General features: G+C 42.7%; 1 protein-coding gene across 1 annotated transcript in view; it reads left to right on the top strand.

Annotated features, from left to right (window-relative positions):
* szt2 (SZT2 subunit of KICSTOR complex) overlaps nt 1–12,975 on the top strand; it is a 222,500-nt gene that overhangs the window by 207,220 nt on the left and 2,305 nt on the right. The window contains exons 67-72 of the mRNA XM_061887771.1: nt 1,209–1,422; nt 1,483–1,657; nt 1,728–1,850; nt 5,106–5,604; nt 5,667–5,777; nt 5,840–5,908. Coding sequence (XP_061743755.1) covers nt 1,209–1,422; nt 1,483–1,657; nt 1,728–1,850; nt 5,106–5,604; nt 5,667–5,777; nt 5,840–5,908 — 1,191 coding nt within the window. The remainder of the gene's footprint in view (nt 1–1,208; nt 1,423–1,482; nt 1,658–1,727; nt 1,851–5,105; nt 5,605–5,666; nt 5,778–5,839; nt 5,909–12,975) is intronic.

Genomic DNA, 12,975 nt, shown 5'->3' with positions numbered 1-12,975 from the left:
CAATTAAGTGTTTTTTTCATCATTTATTCTCTACAAAAAACCTTCCATGGAAGGAAAAAAAAATGTACGATAGAATGACAGACAGAAATACCCATTTTTTTTAATATATATAGATTTATTTATTAAAGGTAAATTGAGCAAATTGGCTATTTCTGGCAATTTACTCAATTACGGTAAGTGTTTTTTTCATCATTTATTCTCTACAAAAAAACTTTCAAACATTTTGTTCTGGAAAATCTAGAAGAAATAATGATTTGTCTTTGTTAGAAATATAGCTTGGTCCAATTTGTTATATATTCTAACAAAATGCAGATTGGATTTTAACCTATTTAAAACATGTCATCAAAATTCTAAAATTAATTTTAATCAGGAAAAATAACTAATGATATTCCATAAATTATTGTTTTTATTTTTTCAAAAAGATTCGAATTAGCTAATTTTTTTTCTTCTTTTTTTCGGTTGAATTTAAAAAGTCGAAATTGAAGATAAACTATGTTTCAAAATTAAATTTTCTTTTTTTTCGTGTTTTCTCCTCTTTTAAACCGTTCAATTGAGTGTTTTTTTCATCATTTATTCCCTACAAAAAACCTTCCATGGAAGGAAAAAAAAATGTACAACAGATTGACAGACAGAAATACCCATTTTTTTTAATATATATAGATTTATTTATTAAAGGTAAATTGAGCAAATTGGCTATTTCTGACAATTTACTCAATTACGGTAAGTGTTTTTTTCATCATTTATTCTCTACAAAAAACCTTCCATGGAAGGAAAAAAAAGGTACGACAGAATGACGGACAGAAATACCCTTTATTTTAAAATATTTATCTGTTTCTATATATATTTATTGTGAGAAATCATTAAGATGATCAGTGTTTCCACAAAGATAAATATCATTAATTATCAATAATAACAGAGTTAAAGGTAAATTGAGCAAATTGGCTATTTCTAGCAATTTATTTAAGTGTGTATCAAACTGGTAGCCCTTGGCATGAATCAGTACCCAAGAAGTAGCTCTGGCTTTCAAAAAGGCTGCTGACCCCTGGACTACACCCACCAGACCGTGAAGCAAAGCAGCACCTTTGATTTGATGATGACCCCGCCCACGCTTACCTTCTAATCATTTCCCAGAATGCTATGCGTACTCGCAGCTCAGGCTCGAACCGTGTCTTGTCCTCCGCCTCACCGCCGCCAACGCTGTCTTTCAGCTCTCCATGCTTTTCACGGAGGAGTGCGACAAGGTGCGGGACCTGATGCACGTGCACTCCTTCAGCTACGACTTCCACCTGCGGGTGGTGCACCAGTACCTGCTGGGCGGCCACGCCACGCTGCGCCAGGGCTACCAGCTCACCGACTTCCTCAGCGACTTCATCTCGCAGCATCCCGACATCCCCAAGTTTGGACGCAACCACGTCTTCCAAGGTCTGGACAGGAACCGGGGAAAGGGGAACCCTCCTGACTTGTTCTGGTGTCTTCCGTCAGGGTGCTTCTCCGTCCCCACGGGGTTGATAACCGCCCACCAGCTCTACAACTACATCACCGACCACGCCGGCGCCTACGGCATGAAGCCCTTGCGTATGTCCAAGGCCGCCGGCGCCGCCGACGCCAAGAAGGCGTCCGAGCTTCACGAGTACGCGCTGGTAGCGCTGTGGAACAGGTACCACGTCCCCCCCCGGAGCAAAGACCCGGACGCCCCGCCTTGACGTTGAATTCTCCACCCGCTTCAGCTCCGGCTCTTACAAGGACCTGGAGGGTCTCCATCACCGCGACGTCTTCGACGTGACCCTGGTGGTGTGTCACAACGCCGCGCCCTTCGAGGAGCAGTCGGACGGGGAGAGGCACGTGCTGAGGTAAGACTACACTAATTATTTCCCAGTCTCACACTGCTTTTTTAGCTACTCAGCCGAGACAGGCTCCAGCACCTCCCGCAACCCCCAAAAGGGACAAGCGGTAGGAAATGGATGGATGGAATCAATTTCAACTCAATCGATTCCAATCGTATCGTTCTAAATTGAACGTACGGCCCGCTCGCAAGCAGGTTTAATCCGACCCGTTTGTTGAGTGCATGATACGCACCCTAAACTCCATTGTAAAAATGTGTGTTTCTACATTTGTTGTGTTTGTTCTGTATTTATGAGAAATAACTGGAAACCACTACTTATTTCCCAGTCACACACTGGTTTTTGAGTTACTAAATCGATTTCAACTCAATGTGGAGCGGTATAGCTCGGTCGGAAGAGTGGCCGTGCCAGCAACTTGAGTGTTGCAGGTTCGATTCCCGCTTCCGCCATCCTAGTCACTGCCGTTGTGTCCTTGGGCAAGACACTTTACCCACCTGCTCCCAGTGCCACCCACACTGCTTTAAATGTCACTTAGATATTGGGTTTCACTATGTAAAGCGCTTTGAGTCACTAGAGAAAAGCGCTATTTAAATATAATTCACTTCACTTCACTTCACAATCGATTCGTATCGTATCGATCTAAATCCAACGTACGGCCCGCTCGCAAGCAGGTTTAATCCGACCCGTTTGTTGAGTGCATGATGCGCACCCTAAACTCCACTGTAAAAATGTGTGTTTCTACATTTGTTGTGTTTGTTCTGTATTTATGAGAAATAACCGGAAACCACTACTTATTTCCCAGTCACACGCTGGTTTTTGAGTTACTAAATCGATTTCAACTCAATGTGGGGCTGTATAGCTCGGTCGGTAGAGTGGCCGTGCCAGCAACTTGAGTGTTGCAGGTTCGATTCCCGCTTCCGCCATCCTAGTCACTGCCGTTGTGTCCTTGGGCAAGACACTTTACCCACCTGCTCCCAGTGCCACCCACACTGGTTTAAATGTAACTTAGATATTAGGTTTCACTATGTAAAGCGCTTTGAGTCACTAGAGAAAAGCGCTATATAAATATAATTCACTTCACTTCACAATCGATTCGTATCGTATCGATCCAAATCCAACGTACAGCCCACCCGCAAGCAGGTTTAGTCCGACCCGTTTGTTGAGTGCATTTTGCGCACCCTAAACTCCATTGTAAAAATGTGTGTTTCTACATTTGTTGTGTTTGTTCTGTATTTATGCGAAATAACCGCAAACCACTTCTTATTTCCCAGTCACACGCTGGTTTTTGAGTTACTAAATCAATTTCAACTCAATCGATTCGTATCGTATCGTTCTAAATCCAACGTACGGCCCGGCCCGCCCGCGAACAGATTTAATCTGACCCGTTTGTTGAGTGCGTGATGCGCACCCTAAACCACATTGTAAAAATGTGTGTTTCTACATTTGTTGTGTTTGTTCTGTATTTATGAGAAATAACCGGAAACCACTACTTATTTCCCAGTCACACTTTGGTTTTTGAGTTACTGAATCCATTTCAACTCAATCGATTTGGATTGTATCGTTCTAAATCCCGCAAAACGGTTTAATCCGACCCGTGGCATCGTTTTGTAAATACACTGAGACAAAGTCTATTATTACTATTTGTGATTTGTACATATTCTAATTTGTACATTTTTTTAGTTACTGAATCGATTTCAACTCAATCGATTCCAATCGTATCGTTCTAAATCCAACGTACGGCCCGCCCGCAAGCAGGTTTAGTCTGACCCGTTTGTTGAGTACATGTTGCGCACCCTAAACTCCATTGTAAAAATGTGTGTTTCTACATTTTTTTTGGTTTGTTCTGTATTTATGACAAATAACCGGAAACCATTACTTATTTCCCAGTCTCACACTGCTTTTTTAGCTACTCAGCTGAGATAGGCTCCAGCATCCCCCCCCGAAACCCCAAAAGGGACAAGCGGTAGAAAATGGATGGATGGAATCGATTTCAACTCAATCGATTCCAATCGTATCGTTCTAAATCGAACGTACGGCCCGCTCGCAAACAGGTTTAGTCTGACCCGTTTGTTGAGTGCATGATGCGCACCCTAAACTCCATTGTAAAAATGTGTCTTTCTACATTTTTTTTGTTGGTTCTGTATTTATGACAAATAACCGGAAACCACTTCTTATTTCCCAGTCACACGCTGGTTTTTGAGTTACTAAATCGATTTCAACTCAATCGATTCGGATCGTATCGTTCTAAATCCAACGTACGGCCCCGCCCGCCCGCGAACAGGTTTAATCCGACTCGTTTGTTGGGTATATGATGCGCACCCTAAACTCCATTGTAAAAATGTGTTATTCTACATTTGTTATGTTTGTTCTGTATTTATGACAAATAACCGGAAACCACTACTTGTTTCCCAGTCACACGCTGGTTTTTGAGTTACTGAATCGATTTCAGCTCAATAGATTCGGATCGTATCGTTCTATATCCCGCAAACAGGTTTAATCCGACCCGTGGCATCAGTTTGCCAAATATATTTTTGTATGAAATAAACTGCAGTTCTAAATGTGTCCACCGGATGCCGCAATAGCAATTCAAGCGTTGCCCACGTCACACATGACACTGTTTAAAGATGCCGTGTCAGGGGACTTAAAGCGCCCTCCCGATTGGCTGCTCCTATTGTGGCTGACAGCAGTATCGACGCACCTTTCCTTGTAAATGATCCACTTAACGGATAAAATAACAAAATGGTGCAAAGACTTAAGTCAACTGGACCATCATCTTGTAGTTCCATGCAGCGCTCGCAATTTGTTGAATGAATGATGCGCACCCTACGCTCCATTGTTAAAATGTGTTTCTACATTTGTTGTGTTTGTCCCATTTTATTTATTCTTAAATCTACCATGTCCACATTTGTTAAGTTGGTAGTTATGTTACCTTGATGTTGGCCAGGCTGTCATTTTGATAACTGTTTTGTTTATGTTATAATTGAAATATTTGAATGATGATAATTGAATGTGTTGTGGCAGTTGCAGATGTCACCAATGCGGCGGTTTTTCCAAACACGTTTTTAACGGTGAACTACCACCACGAGAATGCTGAACAGGAAGTACTTTAAGTTTAATGGCTTTGTAAATACACTGAGACAAAGTCTATTCTTATTAGTTGTAATTTGTACATGTTTGTCCTACGGTTGTATGGTATAGTACAGTACCGTGACACCAATAATGCTAAAGTTAGCACCCTCTTACCGTTACCGGTTTTGTGTGCAGGTTGCGCTTCTACGTGATCATGACCAGCCAGAGAGAGCTCTTTCCCCGACTCACAGCTGACATGAGGCGCTTCAAGAAGCTGCCTCAGATCCACCGTGAACCGGGCGACCGCCAACCTACGGACCGGGCGGAGGCCTGCCTCGGTGGCGAGCAGGACCTCTGGGAGGACGAGGCGACGGGGGCAACCACCTCCACGCCCAGCGACGGCAACGAGTTTTACCCTCTGGTGGGCGTGTCCGCCCCGCCCCAGGGGCTGCTGTACCCCTCGCCCCTGTTCCCCCTGCTCAACAACGAGGTGGCGCTGGCCCGCCGGCAGATCCAGGCCAGCGTGGAGGAGGCCATGGGTCACTGCCGCAGGGACAACCTGTGGAGGCGACTCTTCCACGGCGAGCACCTGGCGCTGGACAAACTCAAGCTGACCAAGCTGACCTTCAGCGAGCTGGAGGAGCTTCTGGAATCCGTCCAGAGCCGCTCGGTGGGGGAGATCGACCCCCAGCTGGTGAGAGCCACTCTTGTCCTCCTGGAAGGATTGGGACAGTCCTAAACCCACTTTCACTCCAGGACTGTTTCCTGAACATGAGTCCGACCTGGTACCAAAGTCTCATCAAGGTTCTGCTCAGCCGATTCCCGCAAAGCTGCCGACATTTTGACGAGAGCGGAATCCAGTATCTGGTGAGGATCCTCCTGTCAAACATCCATCTTGAACACACTAAGGCGGTATGACTCTCTTCCAGGCTGTTCTCAACCAGAAGTTCACCGACTGCTTCGTTCTGGTCTTTCTGGACTCCCAAACTGGAAAAACTGTGAGTGGACTCATGTTGTTTGTACTTTTCACTGTCTTCTCATTCATCTGGGTCTGTGTAGTCCCAGGGCAGTGAGTCCATGAAAACTGGACCGTCTTTGTTGACGTTTCATCCGTTCATGCTCACAGACTAGCTAGCACAGCTCTAGTCTGAGAGGATGGAGACAGGATACCAAACATGTGATGTTGGGGTATGTACCCCCGTTAAAAGATGAATACACTAGTCTGAGAGGATGGTGTACACACATTTGATGTTGGGGTATGTCATAGGTAAATACAGAAGCCTGAGAGGATGGTGCACACACTTGATATTTTGGCATGTTCCCACCCTAGAAGGTAAATACACCAGTCTGAGAGGACGGTGCACACACATTTGATGTTGGGGTATGTGCCCACCTTAAAAGTAAATACACTAGTCTGAGAGGACGGTGCACACACATTTGATATTGGGGTATGTGCCCACCTTAAAAGTAAATACACTAGTCTGAGAGGACGGTGCACACACATTTGATATTGGGGTATGTGCCCACCTTAAAAGTAAATACACTAGTCTGAGAGGATGATGCACACACGTGATATGTGGGCATGTTCCCATTTTAAAAGGTAAATACACTAGTCTGAGAGGAGGGTGCACACATTTGATGTTGGAGTATGTCCCCACCTTAAAAGGTAAATACACTAGTCTGAGAGGATGGTGCACACACGTTTGATGTTGGGGTATATCCCCACCTTAAAAGGTAAATACAGTAGCCTGAGATGATGATGCACACACGTGATATGTGGGCATGTTCCCATTTTAAAAGGTAAATACACTAGTCTGAGAGGATGGTGCACACACATGTGATGTTGGGGTATGTCCCCACCTTAAAAGGTAAATACACTATTCTGAGAGGATGTGGCACACACATTTGATGTTGGGGCATGTCCCCACCTGAAAAGGTAAATACACTAGACTGAGAGTATGGTGAACACACGTGATGTTGGGGTATGTCCCAAACTTAAAACGTAAATACACTAGACTGAGAGGATGGTGAACACATGTGATGTTGGGGTATGTCCCAAACTTAAAATATAAATACACTAGACTGAGAAAATGGTGCACACACACAATTGATGTTGGGGCATGTCCATACCTTTAAAAGGTAAATACACTAGCCTGAGAGGATGGTGAATACACATTTGATGTTGGGGTATGTCCTAACCTTAAAAGGTAAATACACTAGCCTGAGAGGATGGTGCACACATGTGATTTGTGGGCATGTTCCCACCTTAAAAGGTAAATACACTAGCCTGAGAGTGTGGTGAACACATGTGATTTTGGGATATGTCCTCACCTTAAAAAGTAAATACACTGGTCTGAGAGGATGGTGAACACACATATAATGTTGGGGTATGTCCCCACCTTAAAAGGTAAATACACTAGTCTGAGAGGATGGTGAACACACATATAATGCTGGGGTATGTCCCCACCTTAAAAGGTAAATACACTAGTCTGAGAGGATGGTGCACACACATTTGATGTTGGTATATGGCCCCACCTTAAAAGGTAAATACAATTGTCTGAGAGGATGTTGCACTCATGTAATGTTGGGGTATGTCCACACCTTTGAAGACAAATACAATAGTCTAAGAGTATGGTGCAAGCACAATAATGTTGGGGTATGTCCTCACCTTAAAAAGTAAATACACTAGTCTGAGAGGATGGTGAACACACATTTGATGTTGGGGTATGTCCTCACCTTAAAAAGTAAATACATTAGTCTGAGAGGATGGTGAACACACATATAATGTTGGGGTATGTCCCCACCTTAAAAGGTGAATACACTAGAATGTGAGTATGGTGAACACACATTTGATGTTGGGGTATGTCCCCACCTTAAAAAGTAAATACACTAGTCTGAGAGGATGGTGCACACACATTTGATGTTTGTTGTGTTCCCACCTTAAAAGGTAAATACACTTGTCTGAGAGGAAGGTGCCTTCATGTAATGTTGGGGTATGTCCACACCTTTGAAGAGAAATACAATAGTCTAAGAGTGTGGTGCAAGCACAGTAATGTTGGGGTATGTCCTCACATTAAAAAGGTAAATACACTAGTCTGAGATGATGGTGCACACACGTGATTTGTGGGCATGTTCCCACCTGAAAAGGTAAATACACTAGTCTGAGAGTATGATGAACACACATATGATGTTGGGGTATGTGTCCACCTTAAAAGGTAAATAGACTAACCTGAGAGGATTGTGCACACACATTTGATGTTGGTATTTGTCCCCACCTTAAAAGGTAAATACACTTGTCTGAGAGGATGGTGCACTCATGTAATGTTGGGGTATGTCCACACCTTTGAAGATAAATACAATAGTCAAAGAGTATGGTGCAAGCACAATAATGTTGGAGTATGTCCCCACCATAAAAGGTATATACACTAGTCTGAGAGGATGGTGCAAGCACAATAATGTTGTGGTATGTCCCCACCTTAAAAGGTAAATACACTAGTCTGAGAGGATGGTGCAAGCACAATAATGTTGAAGTATGTCCCCACCTTAAAAGGTAAATACACAAGTCTGAGAGGAAGGTGCCTTCATGTAATGTTGGGGTGTGTCCACACTTTTGAAGATAAATACAATAGTCTAAGAGTATGGTGCAAGCACAATAATGTTGGGGTATGTCCCCATATTAAAAGGTAAATACACTAGTCTGAGAGGATGGTGCAAGCACAATAATGTTGGGGTATGTCCCCATATTAAAAGGTAAATACACTAGTCTGAGAGGATGGTGCAAGCACAATAATGTTGGGGTATGTCCCCACATTAAAAGGTAAATACACTAGTCTGAGAGGATGGTGCAAGCACAGTAATGTTGGAGTATGTCCCCACCTTAAAAGGTAAATACACTAGTCTGAGAGGATGGTGCAAGCACAATAATGTTGGAGTATGTCCCCACCTTAAAAGGTAAATACACTAGTCCGAGAGGATGGTGCAAGCACAATAATGTTGGAGTATGTCCCCACCTTAAAAGGTAAATACACTAGTCCGAGAGGATGGTGCAAGCACAATAATGTTGGGGTATGTCCCCACCTAAAAAGGTAAATACACTAGTCGAAGAGGATGGTGAACACACATATAATGTTGGGGTATGCCCCACCTTAAAAGGTAAATACACTAATCTGAGAGGATGGTGCACACACATTTGATGTTGGTATATGTCCCCACCTTAAAAGGTAAATACAATTGTCTGAGAGGATGTTGCACTTATGTAATGTTGTGGTATGTCCACAACTTTGAAGAAAAATACAATAGTCTAAGAGTATGGTGCAAGCATAATAATGTTGGAGTATGTCCCCACCTTAAAAGGTAAATACACTAGTCCGAGAGGATGGTGCAAGCACAATAATGTTGGGGTATGTCCCCACCTAAAAAGGTAAATACACTAGTCGAAGAGGATGGTGAACACACATATAATGTTGGGGTATGCCCCACCTTAAAAGGTAAATACACTAATCTGAGAGGATGGTGCACACACATTTGATGTTGGTATATGTCCCCACCTTAAAAGGTAAATACAATTGTCTGAGAGGATGTTGCACTTATGTAATGTTGTGGTATGTCCACAACTTTGAAGAAAAATACAATAGTCTAAGAGTATGGTGCAAGCATAATAATGTTGGGGTATGTCCCCACCTTAAAAGGTAAATACACTATACTGAGAGGATGGTGAACACACATATAATGTTGGGGTATGTCCCCACCTTAAAAGGTAAATACACTAGTCTGAGAGGATGGTGAACACACATATAATGTTGGGGTATGTCCCCACCTTAAAAGGTAAATACACTAGTCTGAGAGGATGGTGCACACACATTTGATGTTGGTATATGTCCCCACCTTAAAAGGTAAATACAATTGTCTGAGAGGATGTTGCACTCATGTAATGTTGGGGTATGCCCACACCTTTGAAGATAAATACACTAGTCTGAGAGGATGGTGCAAGCACAATAATGTTGTGGTATGTCCCCACCTTAAAAGGTAAATACACTAGTCTGAGAGGATGGTGCAAGCACAATAATTTTGGAGTATGTCCCCACCTTAAAAGGTAAATACACTAGTCTGAGAGGATGGTGCAAGCACAATAATGTTGGGATATGTCCCCACATTAAAAGGTAAATACACTAGTCTGAGAGGATGGTGCAAGCACAATAATGTTGGAGTATGTCCCCACCTTAAAAGGTATATACACTAGTCTGAGAGGATGGTGCAAGCACAATAATGTTGTGGTATGTCCCCACTTTAAAAGGTAAATACACTAGTCTGAGAGGATGGTGCAAGCACAATAATGTTGGGATATGTCCCCACATTAAAAGGTAAATGCACTAGTCTGAGACGATGGTGCAAGCACAATAATGTTGGAGTATGTCCCCACCTTATAAGGTAAATACACTAGTCTGAGAGAATGGTGCAAGCACAATAATGTTGGGGTATGTCCCCACCTTAAAAGATAAATACACTAGTCTGAGAGGATGGTGCAAGCACAATAATGTTGGGGTATGTCCCCACATTAAAAGATAAATACACCAGTCTGAGAGGATGGTGCAAGCACAATAATGTTGGGGTATGTCCCCACATTAAAAGGTAAATACACTAGTCTGAGAGGATGGTGCAAGCACAATAATGTTGGGATATGTCCCCACATTAAAAGGTAAATGCACTAGTCTGAGACGATGGTGCAAGCACAATAATGTTGGAGTATGTCCCCACCTTAAAAGGTAAATACACTAGTCTGAGTGAATGGTGCAAGCACAATAATGTTGGGGTATGTCCCCACCTTAAAAGATAAATACACTAGTCTGAGAGGATGGTGCAAGCACAATAATGTTGGAGTATGTCCCCACCATAAAAGGTATATACACTAGTCTGAGAGGATGGTGCAAGCACAATAATGTTGTGGTATGTCCCCACCTTAAAAGGTAAATACACTAGTCTGAGAGGATGGTGCAAGCACAATAATGTTGGAGTATGTCCCCACCTTAAAAGGTAAATACACAAGTCTGAGAGGATGGTGCAAGCACAATAATGTTGGGATATGTCCCCACATTAAAAAGTAAATGCACTAGTCTGAGAGGATGGTGCAAGCACAATAATGTTGGAGTATGTCCCCACCTTAAAAGGTATATACACTAGTCTGAGAGGATGGTGCAAGCACAATAATGTTGGGGTATGTCCCCACATTAAAAGATAAATACACTAGTCTGAGAGGATGGTGCAAGCACAATAATGTTGGGGTATGTCCCCACATTAAAAGGTAAATACACTAGTCTGAGAGGATGGTGCAAGCACAATAATGTTGGGGTATGTCCCCACATTAAAAGATAAATACACTAGTCTGAGAGGATGGTGCAAGCACAATAATGTTGGGGTGTGTCCCCACATTAAAAGGTAAATACACTAGTCTGAGAGGATGGTGCAAGCACAATAATGTTGGGGTATGTCCCCACCTTAAAAGGTGTATACACTAGCCTGAGAGGATGTTGAACACATGTGATGTTGGGATATGTCCTCACCTTAAAAAGTAAATACACTGGTCTGAGAGGATGGTGAACACACATATAATGTTGGGGTATGTCCCCACCTTAAAAGGTAAATACACTTGTCTGAGAGGATGGTGCACACATATTTGATGTTGGTATATGTCCCCACCTTAATAGGTAAATACAATTGTCTGAGAGGATGTTGCACTCATGTAATGTTGGGGTATGTCCACACCTTTGAAGATAAATACAATAGTCTAAGAGTATGGTGCAAGCACAATAATGTTGGAGTATGTCCCCACCTTAAAAGGTAAATACACTAGTCTGAGAGGATGGTGCAAGCACAATAATTTTGGAGTATGTCCCCACCTTAAAAGATAAATACACTTGTCTGAGAGGATGGTGCAAGCACAATAATGTTGGGATATGTCCCCACATTAAAAGGTAAATACACTAGTCTGACAGGATGGTGCAAGCACAATAATGTTGGGGTATGTCCCCACCTTAAAAGGTATATACACTAGTCTGAGAGGATGGTGCAAGCACAATAATGTTGGGGTATGTCCCCATATTAAAAGGTAAATACACTAGTCTGAGAGGATGGTGCAAGCACAATAATGTTGGGGTATGTCCCCACATTAAAAGGTAAATACACTAGTCTGAGACGATGGTGCAAGCACAGTAATGTTGGAGTATGTCCCCATCTTAAAAGGTAAATACACTAGTCTGAGAGGATGGTGCAAGCACAATGATGCTGGGGTATGTCCCCACATTAAAAGGTAAATACACTAGTCTGAGAGGATGGTGCAAGCACAATAATGTTGGAGTATGTCCCCACCTTAAAAGGTAAATACACTAGTCTGAGAGGATGGTGCAAGTACAATAATGTTGGGGTATTTCCCCACCTTAAAAGGTAAATACACTAGTCTGAGAGGATGGTGAACACACATATAATGTTGGGGTATGACCCCACCTTAAAAGGTAAATACACTAGTCCGAGAGGATGGTGCACACACATTTGATGTTGGTATATGTCCCCACCTTAAAAGGTAAATACAATTGTCTGAGAGGATGGTGCACTCATGTAATGTTGGGGTATGTCCACACCTTAAAAGGTAAATACACTAGTCTGAGAGGATGGTGAACATACATATAATGTTGGGGTATGACCCCACCTTAAAAGGTAAATACACTAGTCTGAGAGGATGGTGAACACACATATAATGTTGGGGTATGACCCCACCTTAAAAGGTAAATACACTAGTCTGAGAGGATGGTGCACACACATTTGATGTTGGTATATGTCCCCACCTTAAAAGGTAAATACACTAGTCTGAGAGGATGGTGCAAGCACAATAATGTTGGAGTATGTCCCCACCTTAAAAGGTAAATACACTAGTCTGAGAGGATGGTGCAAGCACAATAATGTTGGGATATGTCCCCACATTAAAAGGTAAATACACTAGTCCGAGAGGATGGTGCAAGCACAATAATGTTGGAGTATGTCCCCACCTTAAAATGTATATACACTAGTCTGAGAG

Source organism: Nerophis ophidion, linkage group LG26, assembly GCF_033978795.1.
Source record: "Nerophis ophidion isolate RoL-2023_Sa linkage group LG26, RoL_Noph_v1.0, whole genome shotgun sequence".
Taxonomy (NCBI): domain Eukaryota; kingdom Metazoa; phylum Chordata; class Actinopteri; order Syngnathiformes; family Syngnathidae; genus Nerophis; species Nerophis ophidion.
This window is presented reverse-complemented; position numbering and strand designations above follow the sequence as displayed.